Source organism: Stigmatopora argus, chromosome 5, assembly GCF_051989625.1.
Source record: "Stigmatopora argus isolate UIUO_Sarg chromosome 5, RoL_Sarg_1.0, whole genome shotgun sequence".
NCBI classification, from domain to species: Eukaryota; Metazoa; Chordata; class Actinopteri; order Syngnathiformes; family Syngnathidae; genus Stigmatopora; species Stigmatopora argus.
The window spans coordinates 11327199-11348677 of record NC_135391.1 but is presented as its reverse complement, the minus strand read 5'-3'; the positions used below and the strand labels follow the sequence as shown (position 1 = coordinate 11348677).

The 21479-nt window shown below is 42.2% G+C and overlaps 3 protein-coding genes across 3 annotated transcripts in view; 1 reads left to right on the top strand and 2 right to left on the bottom strand.

Moving 5' to 3' along the window:
* Positions 1-3790, bottom strand: part of LOC144074146 (zinc finger SWIM domain-containing protein 6-like) — a 60163-nt gene extending 56373 nt beyond the window's left edge. The window contains exon 1 of the mRNA XM_077600364.1: positions 3331-3790. The gene's annotated coding sequence lies outside the window, so the exon portion shown is untranslated. The remainder of the gene's footprint in view (positions 1-3330) is intronic.
* Positions 3122-4741, top strand: smim15 (small integral membrane protein 15). The gene is made up of 2 exons (XM_077600366.1): positions 3122-3277; positions 4181-4741. The coding sequence occupies exon 2, from the start codon at positions 4185-4187 to the stop codon at positions 4398-4400; it is 216 nt and encodes a 71-aa protein (XP_077456492.1). The 5' UTR covers positions 3122-3277; positions 4181-4184; the 3' UTR covers positions 4401-4741.
* A 611-nt stretch (positions 4742-5352) lies between these two features.
* Positions 5353-21385, bottom strand: ndufaf2 (NADH:ubiquinone oxidoreductase complex assembly factor 2). The gene is made up of 4 exons (XM_077600365.1): positions 21154-21385; positions 9547-9636; positions 7863-7903; positions 5353-5733 (listed from the first exon to the last, which is right to left on the bottom strand). The coding sequence occupies exons 1-4, from the start codon at positions 21266-21268 to the stop codon at positions 5485-5487; spliced, it is 495 nt and encodes a 164-aa protein (XP_077456491.1). The 5' UTR covers positions 21269-21385; the 3' UTR covers positions 5353-5484.
* Positions 21386-21479: the final 94 nt, after the last annotated feature.

Below are 21479 nucleotides of genomic sequence, written 5' to 3'. Positions count from 1 at the left end.
TTTTGCTCTTGTCTGGCTACAAGATAAGCCATTATTGCTTAAAATGTATGTATATTTCGTCAGCTGTAAGTATACATAGTCATGCTATGTAACCTTTGTGACGATGTGAAAACATCACAAGACGTGCACTGATGACTGGCTGACTAAATGACTCCAAGGAATGTTAAGACTTAAGCAGAGAAATCAATCTGATGAGTGTTCAACTTGTAATGTTATTAATTTAAATGAATACATGACAAATACTGTCAAATTACTGAAAAGACAACTTAATGCACGTTTTTGTGTACCTATTGCTGAAGCAATTATAGAGATTTTGAGGTATACATGAATATATAGATTCGCTGGTCAGGGATAAAATGCTGACAGTAAAATATGATAATATTTCCCAATCGCTTAAATCCAAAATCCAACTCACTAAACAAAATGAGCAGATGTTTAAACACATTTATTAAAACAAGCCCAATTTTTCAATACCACAGACACATTTCAAATGAAGACTTAATTCAGTAAACACAATCCTATTCTTAAAACTCTAAACACATTTTGCACAAATTGCAAAAGACTTTTGCTCAGGCTCTCAAATTAAAGCTCATGCAATGCAAAACGCTTGCCACAGTCAGCAAAACTTCAACACAAAGAGCACACCTGGCTTCATTTGTTAAACACAAGGACACAAAATTAAAGACACTTGTTGCTAATGATAAGATCACGCATTTAAAAGCAGGCTCAAAGTGCACAATTTCCTGAAGATTCCAAGCAAACACAATGGATTAAGGCAGCATCAGGGGAAGAGGAACCCGAGACAATGGAGAGAGAAGAGCTTGCCAAGGAGGAAGAGGGATAGAACAACGAGGTTTTTGAATCAGAAGAGGAAAAGGGGCAGACCAATCATGACAGAGGAGGCCAACAAAAATGAGAAGGTCCAGGAGAAAGACCAAGACAACCTCGCACCATAATTATATATTCAGGTGGGTCCATGAACCCTAGTTGTGGACATGGTTTGAGATTTTATTGCTGATAATGTCAACTTTAAGAACATTGATGATGTCAGCTTGGCCAAATAGACTGAGTTCTCCAGCACCAAAAATTGGGCTGAAACTGGTTTATAATTTTCCAATTGAGCGCAATGTTGCAGGACACAAACACCTTGTTTTGATTATGTGCAGGGTAGCATACATCCATGTTCACTGTGAAGTTGGTGGACATACTGTGTTGATCAATGACAACGTCATTATTGAGGTTCCTGGCCAATATTACTCTCTGTGCTTTCATGAGTTCAGAGAGACTTGAAGGGCTCATCCACCATAATGCTGTCCTCAGATCTAACAACACCATTCCGGGCTTGCACATCCCATTTATGTGATGATTTGGGACAATGACCGGTTCCACACAGCAAGCCAAATCACCGAGTGGTTTACCACCAACAGTAATGAGTTTCTAAACATCCGCCTGACACTCAACTCCCCTTTCTCGAACCCTATCACGAGTTCTTCTCATCGTAGGGATGGAAAGTTTATGACAGACAACCATACACCACAGAGAGGCTGCTAAGGGCAAAAGAGCTGGCATGTGTTGACATCCCAGTGGAGGCCTTCCAAGGATGGATTTGCCATTCTAGGGCTTATTTCCTGCGGTGCCTGGCAAAGGAGAATATAGCCTGTGATGTGGATGGGGTGATGTGGCCTGATGTTTTAGCATTTGAGAAAAACTAACAAAAACCTGCAGGGGAAAAAAGCACAAAAACATTCATTTTCCATACTGCTTATATCACACAAGGGTATTGAGGGTGCTGGAATCTATCCCAGCTTGCTATGGGCAGGAGGAGAGTTACACCCTGAAGAAGTTGCCAGCCGATCAAAGGGCACACTGCTTGAGAATCACATTTAACTGAATTGACATCCCATTCCTAATCCATAGGGTTACTCTACTCTTTGAAGCTACTATAACAAATTTCAACTCCAATACACTGATGTTGGTCAAGAAGGGCTAGTTCTGTCTCTAATTAATCTCTTTGGGTTCTATACTATGGGGTCGAGGTCAGGACATGGGATTCAAGTTCATGCACACCAGACTTTGTCCTCCATTGTCTTTATAAACCTTTCCCAGTGTAGAGTCATGTTGAAAAAAGGATGGGGCCAGCTCGAAACTGTTCCCACACAGTTAGGAGCACGGCATTGTCCAAAATGTCTTGGCATGCTAAAGTGTTCAGCAGTTCCTTATACTGGAACTAAGGGGCGTGGCCCAGCTCCCTAAAAACAATCCCACACCATAATCCCCCCTCCACCAGACTTCACACTTGGCATAATACAGACAAATATCGTTCTCATGGCAACGGCAAAACTCACTGTCGATCAGATTTCCAGATAGAGAAGCATGGTTTGTCACTCCAGAGAACTTTTCTCCACTGCTCTAGAGCCTATAGGAGGTGTGCTTTATACTACTGCATCTGGTTGTTTTGCATTTCACTTGGTGATGTATGGCTTGGGTGCAGCTGCTTCGCAATTGAAGCCATTCCATGAAGCTCTCTTTACACATTTCATGATAATGTGAAGGGCACATCAACTTTGGAAGCCTGTTTGGTTGACGGCAGAAAGTTGGCAACCTCATCAGATTACATGCCTCAGTATCCTCTGATCTTGGTCCATCACTTAAACATGGCCTACCACGTAGTGGGTGAATGGATGTCATTCCCAAACATTTCCACTTTTTTTTAATACAACTGACAGTAACCTCTGGAATATTTAGTAGCAATGACATACTGGATTTGCTGTACAGGAAGCATTCTGAAATAGCTCCACAATGAGGTGCCCAGAGCAACACGTTCTTTAAAGGATATTTGTTAAACAAATGTAGTTAACAAAATCTGATACTGAATTCTAACTAACCAAATCATCTCATAAATATGAGATTATAAAACAGAAACTTCATGTGTACCAGTCAACGCTCCTTAGCTCACTGGCTGCCATTGACGGCGTTAGATGTCCAATCAATTTGACTGGCCAGCTCCCATTTAGAATTGATTGGACGTCTATCGCCGTCAATGGCCTTGAAACACGAGCATGTAAAGCAGTACAGTTTGAATGAATTGCACGTCGATCGTTATCAAAGTGAGTAGACTAATTAATCGATCATTCTAGTCATTTAAAACGGTTAAATGTTCTCCATCGTAAAAAACTACAAGTCCCACCTAAACATGGAAAATACATCACATCCGAACCAGCTTTCACGGCGGAAAGAGAAACGGGATCGATATATACAAACACCTCCGCGCACACAGGTTAGTTTTCATTTCATCTGTCACGTCTTTTTGAATGATCATTCACAATTTACCTTTTAAAATCCTCATTTGTAGCAAAATGTTGTTTGTGGAGCTTCTGGTTTTTAATCCAACTCTAACCGATAGCTGGCTACAGGTTAGCTGCCGAAGCTAATCCGGTTGAGAAATGTCGTTTAGATCCCTACGGAGCCCTCCAAACTTCACGTGCATTACTAACGACAGATAAGTAGAAACGATTCGTGCTACATTTTTAAGGACGTGGATGTATTTTTGCTCGTTTTCAATGATGACCAAATAGCGCGCATCACAATAGTAGTTCTTCTGAAGATGTGACGCTCATTTTACTCACACGTATCGACGACTACACGTTAATTACGTCTCTATTTGCTCAATTTGTGTTATGGCATGTCTATTTTAACTCACTCACTGCCTTTGATAGCGATAAACATCAAATCTGGGATGCCTAGATTGATCGATCATGTTTCCGTGCCACTGACGGCGATAAAGGTCCAACCCATTTAGACCGGGAGAGTTTGGACGTTTATCGCCGTCAATGGCAGACAATGACTTAATATATGAATTAAGGAAAATGTTTGAAATGCAGGGATGCTGGTCTTGTGTTTTCTTAGTTCAAGCGTTGCAAGTTGTTAAAACAGTTTTTACATTTTTAAAGTAACTAAGTGACTATCACCACCATTGGCAGTCAATGAGCTCATCAAAATGAGAGAAATTATGTACTAAATAAATTAAAACAAAAACAACAACCACCTTGGAACAACAAGATCATATTTGCCATCTTGTTTCTCTAAATTGGTTGTCACTGTCTTTACTTTATGAAGCCCCCAGTGTTCATTTTTAGTCTCACCTGCCTAAAAACGTAAAAACTAAATTCTCTCTTCCCAGAACAATGATTGACATCCGAGCCTGGGCACAGTACATCGTGGAGTGGGCCGCCAAGGACCCCTACGGCTTCCTTACTACAGTGTTGCTGGCGCTCACGCCCCTCTTCATCGCCTGTGCGATGTTGTCGTGGAAACTGGCCAAGATGATCGAGGCTCGAGACAAGGAGCAGAAGAAGAAGCAGCGGCGGCAGGAAAACCTGGCCAAAGCCAAGCGGAGCTAAAAAGATGGGCAAATGGTCACATGGGAGGAAAAAGGACAGAGGCCCAAGTGGTGCCTCTGCTGTTGCCTTTACTACCAGCACAGACCCTCTAAGGCGGGGATGGGCAAAAGCATGCCCCTATCTGTCGAAAAGTGCCGAGACTGAAATCCCCGTCGGACTTGCAACAGCAAGTGTCTGTGTGACATTTTTATATTCAGGTTTTTTTCCCCCAATTACACATTACTTTTTTGACAGATTGCATTCCCTTCTTAACATTGTTTTCTTGAATTGATATCAAAAGAAGCATACCTTCTGTACTTAACAGCTTTAATCGTTAATAAAGTTTTCATGTTTACTATAAACAGGCCTGTATATTTTAAGTTTGATTCTCGGTTTAAATGTGCTTCATTATTTTCTGTGTTCAAATCTCTGTTCTGGTTTGACCACATGTGGTGTTTGCAGGTTCAGTATTAGGTTCAATGAGCCTATATGGCATGTTATTAGGTCAGGTGAAGAGAAAACCAACATAGATAACCACAGAGAAAAATCTATTTTTTTTCACTCCCTAAAATGGATCCACAAGAATGTCTGCAACAGTACTGCCTCCTAAAAAACCTATCTATATTGACATTCAATTGGCTTTTCTGTCCTCAAAACCGCTGGCCACATATTACCCACAAATAATGAATAATCTTTTACATTTAATCATGTCTAGAAATATATATACCATTCTTCAATACGGTGCAGGGAAATAATTCACAATATGTTGTGATAAAGCACATTTCCTTTGAAAGACTATTTTGCTATACATGGTTTGGTGGAGCGGTTTTAGCTTAAATGGACAATTTGCTTCTGTAGGTTGGACAATAAAATCTCGCATAATTTTGCCACTTTACAATGACTACAATCTAAGGCTTGTTTTTAAAGTTACGAAATGTACACCATTATGAACATCTCTCAACCCGGATGCAAATAATGTTCCTCTTGTTTATTACCACATTAACCTTAGGTACACCTGCGTAATGAAGGAGATCCAATACAAGAGCTGGACAAATTCCATTGCATTATACACAGCCAACTGGTCTCAGTCCATGCCGCTGTCTCTTTATGTTTCTTTTTTGGAACTAGGTTGCCAGGACCCTGGCTGGAAAGTGTTGGCGGTGCTGGTGGGCTCTTCGTTGAACTCCGGCTTGCCAAAGCTGGTGGCAGCTGCATGGCCTGCAGCCACAGTCCTGGATGGCGTAGCCACCAGGCCTTCCTCGTGTTCCTTCGCTTTCAGAGCCAAGTCTTTCTCCTCCACCTCAGTGGCCTTCAGCTTTATCTGTGCCCTGTAGGCCTCGTTCTTTGCTAGTTCCTGCGTACACACAGAAAGGACCATCATTTGGCAAAGCGTTGACACAAACTGGAATATCGTCAGGATAAGCGGAACGGAAAATGAATGAATGAATGAATGATATAGACGGTGATCATTGGTCCTGCAACTTTGCAAATGTTAATCTTAAATTTCTATGTAAGGAAGCGGATACAATAGTTGAGGGTTCACATTTTATGAATGTAAATATAGAAGGGAAACGTGGATTCATGCCAGTCACCCAACTGGACCGCTGATTAAACCTAAGCCCAAAAATAAAGAAAAAGAGAAATGATAAAACACATTCTATACCCCCACATAATTTGCACTCTTGGTGTAAATCTTTAACGGGGGTCCAAAATCTGAGAGCATAAGGTGTGATAGAAATAGAGTAAAAGAGGGGGAAGAGATGCTGTAAGCAGATTGAGACTGCGAGATAGATTTTTAAATACACCAATTCTTTCTCCTTTTTTGGTACACAAAGCAGCATCTGCTTGAGTGTTTAAAGAGAAAAAACGAGTAAAGGAGAAACAGTGGCACTGCCAGGAACAAACGTGGATAAAGTAGGACATTCTGTATATTACAAAGAGTGAAATGTCTAATTGTCCACGCTTGGAAAAGCCTGCTCAACTAACATTCCTGCTCTAAACGTCCCCATCACACACACACACATACACACGCGCACACACACACACACCACCACCACTTGAGCCATGTCATAAAAAGGCCGTGCCGACTGGGCTGCTGCCGCAGCGCTCTGGCCTGGAAAAGCGAGCGACGCAGCCAATAAAGCAACACTTTGGGGGGAGAAGGGAGACAAACATACCAAGCTGCTTTTCCAGGCTGTTAATGACAGGATTTAATCCAATCAATTTATGTCGGACTTGGACAGGGAATAGAAGGGTGACAAGGGGGTTCAGGGTAAATGTGCTGGGAGGGACGCTTTGGCCGGTCCAGCTGTCTATGAACGGACACGAGGCAAAGTAAATTGGAATAGAATGTTCTGGCAATGCACTGGGTAGGGATGGCACAGGCACACCCTGGCAAGGAGAGACAGAAATGTGGGAGCGAGGGATTTCCTATATGGAGCCACATATCGTTGCGGGGCCCAAATCCTTTCCAGCATTCTTGCGTTTAAAGAGCAATTAAAACCCAGAGAGAGAGAGAGAAAGAGACGCTGGGGAGGGGAGGAAAGAAAGGACAATCTTTCAGCATTCCCATGTAGGAGAGAACCGGGAACAAAACAATTGACGCAGGCAGGCTTCTGGTTTAACAATTCATCTATTCGTTTTCAATACCAATTCTTTATTAGAGTTGTGGAGGATCTGGAGCCTATCACGGGATTTGATGTCCAATCATTTGCAGGGATAAAAACTATTCGCACTGTCAATGACGAGAACAGACTATTCAGAATCGTGCATAAAACAAAGGTGGCGATAGCACTCAGAAAAGAGTATGCAAATATGATTTTCAGTGTCACTGATGATGATAGATGTGGAGCTGTTTTCATCCTTTTGCTGTGAATTCAATTGCTAGTTTGTCATAAGTAGCCGTCCAATTCCTTTGAAATGGGAGGGCCTGCAGCAAATGAACATCCTTGGGTAAAAAGGCCTTGTAAATGAAGTACTGGTTTATCCAAAACCTTAAATTGAAATTTCTCCTTATTATTATATCAGGAGTCCTTGAGTTAACGAATGACTTCTGTTCCTACGCTGGCAACATAACACACATTTTCCATGCAAGTCAGATATTACTTTTAAAGTAGAAATGTATGTCTAAATATTTAGGCAAGCACATGATTATGGTTTCTCTCATAAGGCCCTGTTTTTAAATAAATACGAATGTGAAGTACAGATTCCTGAAAGGTTTTCTTCAGTACTGTCACAAGGTCAATTTGTTCAATCATCACTCCCCACTACTGGTTTTAACTAGAACATGGTGTTTATTTTAACGCTGCTCCCAAAAGTTCCTCATTAGAAAGCGAAAAAGAATGAACAAATCAAAAGCCTCTCCTTTCCCTTGAAAGCTTAAGCCCCAAGAGTCCAACCATCATCACAGCAGGGAGGATGCTGGTGCTGATGCTGTTTCTGCTGGGTGGTGGGCGGAAGTGCATGGCGATGTGGGAGACATACCTCAATAGACGGAGGCTCCTTCCTTCTGCCTCGGATCCAAGCTGCGGGAATAAATAAATAAAATAAAGATGGATAGTGAGAGCACCAACATAAACAAATCCTGCAATCAAATTTAAAAGCAGCATAACACTGCTTTTCAGAAAGTGGTACCATTTTTTTTATTGGTGGACATGGTATTAAATGGAATTATGGTTTGCAATTCAAATATTTGGAGAGGGGAAAGTCAAATATATTGCTGGGAATTGTGTTAGCGTATATTTTAAAACCCCAATAGAGCGAGCTTCGGTGGTTTGAAGAGTGGGTGTCTTATAGATCTAATCCTTCCAATCTAAGTGTAATATTATGGCAAATGTTTGCAAATATTGAAAATGCCAATTGTCAGGACTTGTATCAAGAGGACCCTGACACAGACCGTATTTGCACGCTAACTTTCGTGGCCTAGGGAGTGTAACTGTGGCAACTTGACACTAGCTTCTGCTGTATGAGTGTTTGGTAGCATGATATTAAACTGAACTATTGAATTTCACTTTAATTCAGTTAGCCGCCCATTTAGGCGGCTACACTAAATCAGCTGGACAGTTCTGAATGCTTACTTGACGAAGTTAATAAGGGCGATGTCTGTCTACGGGGGTTCTCGGTTACCGATGGATTTCCAGTCCTACTGAGACAAAGTAATCAGAATTTTATTGAGGGTCGGAATAGTTTACCTATGGCATTTGTAGGGAATGGACTAGTGAGTTAGCCATGGTAATAATAGCAAATACTTACAAGTAAATAAAGCCCCCTCGGAAAAAGTCAATAATTTCATTCATTCCTTTTGCCTTATTTTTTCCGATTGTACAGTGCTTTAACCTGATTAATCAGCTCATCCTCTCACCTCAACATAAGTCCGTAAGTGATATTTTCCATTACTAATGGTTGACAGGGTTCTCATAACACTGTACTGATGTGCATACCCAAAATGAACATTTGTACAAAATACACTCCTAGGCAATAAATATAAAACAATCCCATTTTCTATAGGAGGCCAAATAACATCTTGGAACAGTGAGCCTTTGAGTCGGGAGGCGGGAAGCAGTTTGTCCACTTGGATTACTGAGGCGGTATCGACTCTGATTTCAGAATTTGAAAGCACACATACATTCTGTCATTTCCAATCAGTACCTTTGTCCTTTTTACCCCTTCCTCTCTTGTGCCTGGATGTCTGTCATCTGCACCCACTCTTTTTATTTTTTTCTAAAGAAGCTCTATTTTGGCTGAGCTGGCTTCATAGTCTAGCAGGTTCAGGGAAGCCAGATAGAGATAGAGAGAGAGGAAGAGAGAGCGAGATAGAGCCAGAGAGATTCTCCAACTCTTCCTCCAGCTAGCGTAGGGGATTCTGGGCCCTCTTTTATCCTTTTTCTGATTTGCATGCTAATGAAAATGCATGAGGGATGGGGCGAAGCAGGATGAGGGGTTTAAGGTGTATAAAGCAAGCCAAAGACAGAGGAAACCGTTTGTATCCACTTGTAAGGAACCCTACTTTACCGAAGCGCATGTATAACGCTAGGTGTCTTTGATATATACAGTATATAATAAAAAGACTGTTCCCAACCCCCATCTTGCAGCAAGAGGGTGGAATTAAAAACAAGGAAGACATCTGCCAAGGCCTCAGTTTGATGCTCGGAAAGGAACGGACACTCACCGTCCCACTCAACGGGTATGCTGCCTTCCATATATTCATACTCTGTGGGATTTGAGGCCTCCACCAACCGCTTGGCACGAAGGACTCTCCCTGGAACAAAAGGAGAGGGCACACGAGATGATGCAAAGCAGTCCAAACAAACAACAATGACTAGTCACACACCCATACACACACACACACACACACACATATAACCCCCCCTTGCTCACATATAAATACACGAAGGAATGACAGCGCTGTGACAGGCCATGGATGATTACCTCGTGGCCCCCGGGCCCTTCTCCTCGGATCTCGCTGAGTGGCTCCAAATCTGGGCTAAGCCTTTATGCAAATGAGGCTCCTTTTCACCCTACCAAGCACCCCCTCCCATCCCATCCCGACCGCCTTTTCCGACCAGCTCTACCAATGGCGGCGCTGCGGCTAACAATGCCCTCCAAAATCAACATCAAGCCGCGCAGGAGACAAAAGAGGTCAGATATCACAGGGAACAGTAGGGGAGGAGGGGGTAGGCACGAGCCGTGTGGAATATTAAGTGTTCCTTTTCCCTATCTGTGTACGGCACGAGGCACGCCAGCAGCAAGGCCGCCACCAATTATTTTGGTGAAATCTGCTGAATTGGCAAGTTTGGCTGGCACACAATGACAAGGAGACAACGGCGAAAGAGGAGGGCAGGTGGAGGGAGAGTGAGAGTATGAAAGAAAATCACGGGGTGGCGTCATGAAACGTGCGAGGGCTTTGTTTCCACCCATTGCAGCTCACAGGTAGTCGCATGTCCGGCTTCCTCCCCGAAGAAAAAGGATGGGTTGGGAGGAGGTAATAGGAGGCAGTCAATGACAGAGAGAGAGTTATGATGGATGGCAAAACATGGCCAGGAGGTAAGAAATGGATGGGTCAAGAAAACAACACGCTCTAAAAGACCGACAATCTGTCAGGATTCTGTCTGAGCTCCAGCAGCAGCTGACTGGACCTGGACTGATGGCCTTAATGCTCAAATATCTGTGGTGTGAGGATTAATGGACGAGAGCACGCCGAGACTGAAGCGTTCAGCCTCCAGTCCACTGACTAATGCCATTACGCATTTTGCCCTTCCATCACAGGTATCTAACTGAATGCCTGCCTGCAAGCCACATTGTGCCTTTCACATCATATCATGCAGCTCAGGAAAACCAGTCCTTTTTATTGTGAATTCTTTTGAAAACCAGCTACAAAGTGATAATGCAACGGCACCCTGACTAAAAAGTTAAATTGATTCCTTGTTGTGCCTCGCATCCACTTTTGCCAAGCCATTTTAATCAATGGAAATTTTATTAACTCATTGGCTGATAGATTTGGTGTACACCTCCAAAATATTTTAACTGGGACTTTCATTCGCTACTAACCCTCCTAGTTCAAATAGATATCTACTAATGACAAACAAAATCCACAGCAGATAGAGAAAAAGAGCTCCGTGATTGCAACATATATTATTGAAAGACTTTATATAACCCCCCCAAGAAAAATGCCTAAGAAATATTATATATTTTAAAGAAGGAAAAACGATGTACAGTGTTGTGCTGTATGCATATAACGCCTATTTGTAAATAGCAACATAAGGAGTATCCCTTGATCAGAATAGTGAGCCAGACAATATATATTTTTATACACAACTGTGCGGCCTAGTGGATGAGTGGTTAGTGGGTTGACGCCACAGATCTGAGATCAATGGTTCGATCCCAGGGCCGGATGTATACTTTGTGACCACCTAAATTATAAATCAGGTCGGTTAATTAGGCTGGCATTACTTTGGTTCCCAACAGATTGTCACTACAGGGCATTGAAGAATCCATAGTAAGAAAATAAACCCAAGACAGTCTGAGACCCTCAGATGTTTTCTGAGAACCTGTTTTCCAGAACCCCCACACCACATAGCCCTAAGCAACTTCTGCCTTCCTCAATCCATAATTTCAGAACAAAAACAAAAGCCAAAACAAAGGCTGCGGTCTCCCAGCACAGCGAGCAAATACATTTAACAGGTATGCTTACTATGAACAGATCCCATTCATATTGGTGTTGGGTGTGGGTGGCGGCAGTACAGTTATTACAAAAGCCCCACAAGCCACATGTTCAGTTACAGCTGATGCCGAACTAATACGCTTACAGAGAAGCGAAAACATCGTCTATATCTCTTTTCTCAGCTTGGTTGCATTCTCCTGTTCTGACATGGTTTTCCGCTTGTCTCGTTACTTTTGCAGCATGACTAAACCTCTCTCCCCACTGAGGCATTTATGGATGTGAAGAACACACAGTATGTAGATAATATTTATGAAACAGCTGATCTCCCCACCACATATACACACACTGAATGCAAGCTAGAGGAGGTTCGTGAGCTAAATTGGTGCTCTGTTGGTAACCTCGCATTTAGAACAGCTGCACAAAAACACGCACAGGCTGTAGTTACACAACCGGGACTGGAGCGGACACACGGAAATGCAGCATTTGTCGAAATTAAAGATAATAGTAATAAAAAATTAAAAACAATTGTTGCTTGGTCGGACATTAGTGCGTGAATCGGTTTTGTCCCATTTGCATCAATAAAGTGAAACCTTGACGCTCATGGGTTGATCTAAAAAGAGATATCTCTGCTCACAAAAAAACCCGAAAAAACCTAGTACCCCCCCAAAAATAAAAGAGCTAAAAAATTCAAGGTGACTAATTAAAGGAAATCCATAAAAAAGTCTCAACAATGTAAAATCCACCCATATGATGTTAAATTAAAGAGTTTTTTGCTTACTGGAAGCTACTCACGCTATTCATACTTGAGATTTGTAAAGTGTATGTCTCAACAATGGCTGTCTTTACAGGGTGACTTTGACCTGTCTTTCATCGAATTTGTAAGATGGCCATAAAACCAAGGGATAAGAGGAGAAAGTGTGTATGAGTTCTCAGCTTTGCAGTGTTATTTTGTGGCTTTCCATTAAGACTTTAACAGCTTGCATGTGAATCCCATTAAGCTGCTGGTTGATGAAAACCCAACATTTCCTCTACTTAAACTTTAATTAGAAAAGCTTTTATGACAATCTAATGGAGGGCTTTTATTGGGTATTAGATTAATGTAATAACATAATATATATCGATCGTTATATATTATATAGTAGTTGTATTAGGGAGTTGAATTCGTGCTTGTGGGTTGAGTGAGGAAAGGCATCCGGTGTAAAACTTGTGTCCTCGGTCTACGATGAATCAACTTTTATCCATTTGCCTGAGAAAAGTGGATATTTTTCAACAATTTTCTTCGTTGTTCTTAAGCTGTTGCTTATACCCTGAAGTCATGTATTTTGCCAGTTAAAATGATTATTTCTTTAATCAATATAACTCAGATTTTGACCATTTTCATAGTTGCTCTTCTGCCCTGATGTTATCTCTTTTTTCCATAATTTGTTTATTCATTTGAACTCAAATGACTGTCTTCATGCATGTTTTGTCAAAGAATCAAAGTGGGAGAATTGAGGGCCCCCTCCCCATCGCAGAGACAGAGAGGTATAAAGGGTGTTAGGCAGCTCACGATCTCAGCGGGACCCATGTGACAGCTCTGCCTCCTCATCATTCACCAGGGAGTACCTACTTACCAATAAGCATGCACGCACATAGGCCGGTGAACAGGAAGATTAACCTGGGGGACAGGAGTGAGGGCGCTGCCTTTCACCGTGAAGGACAAACAGCAGCATTGCGTCGGGGAGGGTGATAAGGTGGGGGCTGGGGAGGGGTTCCAGCAGCTGTAGGAATGAAATCCCGCTGCATAAATATTCATTACTCCTCTCACCTGTCTGAGTACAACTCATCTGTGAGCCTGTACTTGGGGGAGGGGAAGATGGCGGGAGGAGACTTAGGGGTGGGGCAGTGAAGGATTCGATATGGGGGTTGTGGTGGCAGCATCTTAACGTACCAATTGAATGGCAGGCACGTTAGAATAAGATACCACCTGTGTTCTTAGAGGAGGCTGCTCTTTGAACCTTAGATACACCCTGCTAAACCCTATCAACCGCGCCAGTACACATTCTCATACACACACACACAACCAACTTGACACATCGTCTCCCAGGTGACTCCCGCCAGGGGCGACCTATGAGATTTTTTTTCACCTCCGCAATGTCGTGGCGGTCGTTTCTAGGCTGTCAAGTGTTAGCTTGTTTGATGATTACCGCAGATGTCAAGGAAGGGGAAAGGGACCTGAATGGAAACATCTGGAGAGAATATGATAAACAAATGATCGACGGGTAGACCAAGACCTAGCTGGAGATGCACCTGACCTGCAGGATGAAAAAAAAGTGGGCAAGCTGCGACGGCTCCTTTGAATAACAAAACCAACATATTGGTTTAGTCAGACTGAAACTAGTTCTAAGACCTTTTCACATTGGTGTAAGCAACATGCAGCGTGCCACCATTATTTCAAATGAAAATAGAGTCTTAAGACCTTTTCACAAGCAACGCAGACCATGCCATCAAAAACCAATTAAAAAAAAATTCTGAGCTTTCTCTCAGGAGTCTAAAACAAAACACATTTTTTGCGGTGTGTCTGTCAATTTGGAATGTTTATACAGAGACAATGCATTTAAACTGAAGGTTTAGCAATGAATTATCATGTTTCATTGCAGTCAGCCGAGAGTTACGAATTCGATCCATTGGAAGTGGGCATATTAGAGGTTTTTAGTATTTCCGTAGCAATGCCAGCCACCCTCGACAAGTAGTGGATGCAAAAGCCGGGATCAGTGTTTGCCAATTTTGAACCATACCAAGGGGGTGAGAACAGAAATGGACACAATTTAAAAATGTATAACAAAGCATTGATTGTAGCTTAAGAAAAAGGCATGTTAAACAAGCCCATCTGTGGGCCTGTACTGAGCCTGTTTTATTTCATTCCGTGGGGATGGGCACCAATGGGCGCATGGTAATGGAAAGCCTTATGAAGATTGAGTGATCCGATAAGCAACAGTGATACCAGGGAAACCAGGTACCAATCTTGACTCTCTTGCCTCCGATCCTTAATCTAACTGGGAGGGAGAATGGAAGGGGATGTGTGAGGACTGTAACCATGGATACCTATTAGCTGTGAGACTTGTGACACAGGGAGAGGTTTAGAAGGAAAAGGCCAGCCGTTGTTTTGCATCCACTACGGAGCGGAGGAGGTTAGGCAAAAGCTAGGCCTTCTGCTACTCCTTGAACATTGCAATTCTTTTTAAATTTAGCCTCATTCTGAATGCCCCCATCCTTGCTGATGCCATGGAGGCTTGAGTGACTTGTGGCAGCGGAAAGCCAAATAATTCATACAGAAGTGAAAAGAAAAAGAATGCCAATTTTCCCTGATTGTCACATTTACCTAAACAGAAGCATGCTTATGGGGAGGAGGAATATGGTGCACCCGCTCACTGAAGACTTCTTGAAGTCTGTTCAGTGGAAGGAAAACATTGTGGCGAGCCAGGAAGTAAGTGTCCTTTTGCATCAGCCTCGCTTACCCTTCTTCTTTATGTCTGTGATGTCCATACACCGGGCTGTCCACCCCTTTTCATTCACCTCCATCACACTCATCCAACCCCCTTCCTCTCCTTTACATTGCACCTCTAGACCCCCTGCCTCCATTAACCTGCCTCCACCTTCTACCGTCTGCCCGATCCACCCACTAATTTCACCCTCTTTCTGTCAAAAACCCTCCTTTCACTTTCACTCTCCCCATTCTTCCTCTCTATCCCATACACTCTGTAATTTCACCCCGGATGTCAGCATTCTTCTTGTTCATTGTCACTCACTTTTTTTCTTCTTTTAAACATTCTACCTTGTCTACCCTCCACACTGTCTTAGTCTTATCGCGGCCTATTCCTTTGCGCCTGTCTGCTTCATTAAAATGTTCCGAATAAGCGACAAACGGCTTTTGCTTGTGTGCCAGTCGAAACTTTTGGTGGCAGGGAGCCCCTTTGGGTTGCACACTTTCTTTTGGCTTATCTTGGATGGGCGCACAGCAGACAGTCAATTGCATCTATATATGAAAATGACTGTCTGTGTAAATTATCAGTCATGCACATCAGTGTGATCTGCATGGTTGAATCAAAGCAAATGGACTTCAGAGTTTGTCGGAAAGAGTAACAAGAAACAATTTCCAATGATTTGATGAAGGAAAAAAATATTAACATATTTACAGAGGAATCGGAGAGGGGCTTGATTTTTTTTCCCTTGCTAGCATAATATTACCACATAAATTAATTAGCAGAGCAACAAATGGAGTCCAGGAAAAATTACTTTGAGCAATTTGATAAGCTATCTATCTAAAATACTAAGTAGTACAGTATCTGTATCAGCAATACTGTGTGTAGTCACTTGGACCAGATCAATGCCAAAAATATGCATAATCACAAACGATTATTCTGCACTTAGTCTATCTCTTGCAAAGAAATGGCTGTCTTATAGAGAGAGGGAGAACCAGACAATGCGGTTAGATGTTGATGACTTGTAATTTCTCACTCCCTAAAAAAACAATCATTCGTATCACTCCTATTTTATCTATCAGAAGAGTAGTCGATACAGTTTTTATCGTGACAGCCCTAGTTGTAGTAAAGGTAGAGAACTAGAGAAAACTAGATGGATGTAATTAGTAATTGCATTTGAAAACTATTTTGTAATTTTGACCATGGTGAATAAATTGGGAGCCACATTATTCAAAACACACAAAATTAGAATTGCTCATGTCCAGCAAAAATGCTTGCAGCTGTTAGCTTCCCTAATTAAACCAAATTTCTGATTTACATCAAAATCAATCTGAAGCCCAACACTGTTTATTTGCGAATGCAACTATTAAACACAGATAAAAAAGACCCAGACCTTATCCTGAATAAGAAATCCCACAAGAACCACCCACCCAGTAAATTCCACACCTCTTTCAGCAACAAATAATCATGGCTTTACAGATTTGGGCTCAAATTGGGTGTGCTCTACCCAACTTTGGATGGTTTATGTGTGCCCAATGAAGTGACTAGTGAGAGTGAAGCCTACCCAAGTTCAATGCAAAGACATGCAGTGTGAACCATGATGACATTGGTGGCTTTGCCCTACTTGTGATGCTCTCCCACAGGAATTTGTCGCCTTTTATCTTAGCTTGAGCATCCATCTTTCCAAATGCCTTTTTAATTTAGTAGTTAAGCCACTCCATGATGCTCCTTCTCTCTCGCCCTCTCTCACACACAAAGACGCGAACACACACACCCTTGGCAAGCAACAACGTGTGAGATGAGCCAAAGACATTCGTGTCTATATAACGATTAAGCAACCTTCATTTAAACCTTGCGCACCGCAAAGCTGGTGATCAATTAGCGTGATTTACTGTAGCAGGTCTGGACATTGCCAACGCACGGTAAACGGGGCTTTCATGTTCCTACTGTAGAGAAGACCTTCCTTCATGGCACTCGAGGGACAACTTGTGGCAGAATAAACAGTCATTTGGACCCACGTCTCCCTCTGCAGCGACTCTTTCCATGAAAATAAGCGGCTTGAATCAACGCTCTGATGACACACGGCCATCTGTTGTTGTGTTAAGTGTGTTAGGGCATGAAGCAGAGTGGGGACAAATACAATTGCTGATTCCTTTTAAATGCAGGGCTGATACAAATACAGACACATGCAAAGAAACAGACACCTCCCTCATCGTCCCGAGAGTGGGCCGTCCTGAAATAGCCGAGTACGGGCCTTTTCAGTTTGGACTTCATTGGGGGAGCTGGCTGATCAAATAAATAATAGACAAAAGGCAGAGGGATAGTGATGGTGCGCCTTTTCTCTGACACAGCGTGGCACACCTCTGAGGAACCTCTGAATCCCCTCCATTCTCTGCACGCAGGGAGAGAGCAGCGATAGATTAAAACTGCATGGCAGACACTGCTAAAAATGAATAGGGCTAAAAATACTCTCCTTTTCAGGCAGACATGAAAGCAAACTGCCTTTCCTCTGTCCGGTATTGAGCAGCCATTGATTCCCTGAGACAAAAGGCTACACCTCCTCAAAGAGGTAAGAAAAATAGCAATCATACAGGCAATTATTTTCAAATGCGCCTGCAGCGGCCGATAATGTCAGCGGGCCTCTTCGCTTTCTAAATAAAAAGGAGGCGACGGCAGGCACCGGGAGCTGCAGACGTGCTTCTGAATGAGGGTTAGTAGTTCCTTTTCGGCTTATACATCTGGCTACCATGACACGGTGCCCCATGCAGTGTAAAGCATAGCTGGCCAGGCCTTGGGGAGCTCACAAAGCCAGGAGAGACAGTGTAATAAATATTGATTCATCCTGCAATGAGCAAATCAAGGACTGGGATGACAAGTGGATGGACATCCAGTGGCTAGAGACAACCATCAACGGGCCAATATGGACCAGCAATGGCAGCATTGGGTATCTTTTGTTGCTCTCTCTCTCTCCAGGCACGCACTTCACTCTGAGTCCTATTCATTTTGATGAGAGACACTGGAAGAAGCAGAGGGGAGCTTCAAAAGAAAGTCCTCGGCTGAGCCCAACTCGCTGCACCATACTGAACTACTCTTCTGTACTGAGTCACAATCTTTGCTGGCAAAGCTTCAAAGTGGGTAGGGGGGTTGAGAGGCAGCAACAAGGGGAAGATGGGGGCCAAGGGGAGAATGGACTCACAGGCGTAAAATAAAAGAGGACTGCACGAATACATGGTGTAACTTTGACTAGTTAAGTAGAAGAGCCAGCAAAAAAAAACTTTTAACAGATGTTTAGTTTATAGTTTAGGTTGATTATGATAGCTCTATTGCTTTAATGTATTATTTTACTTCAGTAATTAGGTCTATGGTATTCTTATCTGTTTTGATCTCCATCTAAAAGTATATCCCTTACTTCTCTTTTAATTTTAGAGTATATATTCCATATTTTACGTATGGTACATTCTCTGTTAATGCTTGTTTTTGTTAAACTCTAGTATGCATTCTTGTCTCACCTGATGACATAATTTTAGACTACTGCAAAAACAAGGTCTTATTTTGATTACCAGCACCGCTATAATTTTACGTATGCTGTTCTTATACAATTTTGCTGGTCGCTCTTTGGGAGTTTCATTAGATAGCCAACAATAAATTCAATATATAGTAGTAATAATAGACTAAAAGGCAGTCGTTTTTTGTTTTTTCTTTAAAGTGGCCTTACTTATTTGCTGACAAAATAACAGGCCATATGCTGTATACATACACTTGTAAGCATTAAGACGGCGAAAATAGAGTGTTGAAGAGTTTCATTACATTGGTGTGAACTGACTTAAACTTCTTTGTTAAATAAAGTTCTCATTATCAGCATGTTAATGGAAATAATTATATGGTGGCAAAGCCTTGCTTCAAATCACTGCCCTTTTGTGCCGCCAATCCATGGTCACTGCCATTGGTATAAATCTTTTGAGGCGAGTGGCGACTGACTTGCCAAAGCTAATAATGAGGCTCAGCCTTAAAGTTTTCCAGCAATGAAAATGTACTTTTGGGCCATTTTTTTCCTGAAACTGATGAATTTGTGGTGGCGCAAAGATAATGGTGCACTGACACCGGGCTATCGTTAAATGTTGGATCCTGGCTGGTACTAAAGGTTACACAATTCTTAGGTGGCTCTGCAAAAAAAACACCAAAAAAACAATATACCTGATCAAAACATGCAGTACCTTATACTTTTTCCACTTGGCTGAGGAAATAACAAGACGGCTGCATCCTTTTTAGTCCTCTCTTGGAGCAACTATTAAAGTCTTCATACATAGTTTACCACATGCAAGATTGCTTACGCCCCAGTTTTCTAAAGTTAACAGTCCGAGAGAGGTAGAAAATGGGAGCAGCAAAGCATGGATAAAGGTAGGAGGATGGACCATGAGCACTGGGGGATGAACAAATGAATAGAAAAAAAGTAGGCAGAGCGGAGAAAGCTCTTCCTCACCCTGCCTGAACCGACCGCTGGTATGCAGCAGAGAGAAAAGCCCCGCGGTCCAAGCCTCAAGGCTTTGAGCCCACGCTCGGCCTATCAGTTTAAGATCAAAAAGAGCTCGCTTTAGCGAGACATATGGGCTGAATAATGCATCTGCTTTCATTTCCACAGGCCTGTACCATGCCAAGTGGCAAGAAAAGGACGATGACATAAATATGGCCTATATGCTATAGGGTCGTTATTAGCAGTGCATCGGTGTGGTTGAGTGGGTGTGCTCAGGGTCCAGTGCTATGTTTTCTCCATCGGGCCAGCGGTGTCAGTCTTTATCATTGGCCAGTCAAACGGTGGCCTGTAGCGTGATGGGAAATGGGCTTGTGTGATGTCTCATTTGAATAGTCTGACAGCCCACAGCCTTGTAATGAATTATAAATATGAGGTGGGCGCGAGTTTCCTTGGCAAACTGCAAAGAAAAAGGTGAAGCACAAAGTCAAGTTCAGTCAAAAGGAAACCATGCGTGGAAGCCTGCTGTAGGCTGGATTTCTTCTCCCCAGACAAAGAAAAAATTTCACACAGGAATGGTTAATTATAATTGAATGCATATCTCACATTCTATTGAATAACGTTTGCCATATTGTCTGAATAGTACTGAAAAACAATTGTGTACTGAATCATCTATCCATTTTCTATGCTGATTATCCGCATTAGAATCATGAGTGTACTTGAGGACAACAGCCTGGTCGCCAGACAATTGATGGAGTACTAAATCATGTGAAATTAGAGGTAGTTGTTTGCAATAGCCTCTTTTACTTGGGGATCTTGCAATATTTTTTGCATCACCTTCAGTAGGAGATACTGCACTCGTTTGCTTAGTCTTTCATTACAGAGCTTGTCAAAGATTAGTCTAATTTGAGGTATAAAATACTGCTTTCAATAATAGCTTTTAATGCAACAGGGTTGTTGAAGTCTGTGTCAAATGTTGAACTAAACATCACAGCCTGGTATTTGCTGAATTTTGCTTACAAGACACCAACCCAGCCATCTCTGTTAGGCTGAAAATTGCCGGGGTAATACCAGATGAAATACTTTTGTCCCCAAAATATTCAGAACTTTGTACCCAAAAGCCTAAATTTACTGATTAGATTTATCATGATGTTCACATGCAACAATGAAGTTAAAAGAAGTGAAAAAGATCAGCATTTTACAGACAGAACATGGATCTGACGCTGGCAATTCTCACACCCCTGTGTCTAGCGTGTGTGTGCTTTAACAACTATTTGACACATTATTCAAAACAGCAGATGAATAATGATACTGAGCCTAGCACCCCATCTAGCATTAACTCGGAGGTATTACAGGGGTAGAAGGGCGATCCAGTCAAGGGTACTTGTACAAGTTTAGAGACATTTTTTGCAGACCACCCATTATGCAGTTGACAGATCGCTATTTTTCCTTCGTTTCTTTTTTTAAAAAACAGAATCTGCACGTTATATAAAAAAAGCAAACAGCAATGCAGCTAAAATATGGTAGTATGATAGTATGATTCATAGCGGGATTTAGACAGTATAGTAGGTGGACAAATACATACGAATTTAAACTGTAAGATCGCGTTTTTTAAATTTATTTAGATCAACTTTTTTTTATTAAGTAGCGTTTAGGAACAGTTAAATTTTGCATAACATGGCTTACCAGTCCATGTCTTCTGCTCAGGGACAATGTAATACTTATTTCCAAGGTGATCCGTCCCGACGTGTTCTCGTACCACTCCGAAAGTCCTCCGTAAAGCCCCCAAAATTTTGTTCATATTTACAGAAAAAAAGAAAAGGTTGTAGTTGCAGTAGGGGGACCTTAAGCAGTCTGCACACGGTTGTTGATCCAACTGTTCCGGTAGGAGTGAAAATACTGAACATACTACTTTCTGATTGGCCAGCTGTCACCAACGCCCCAATTTTTTAAACCTGTTATGAACTGGTATGGGCGGGAAGATACTGAGAAAATGCCTTTTGGTTGGATGC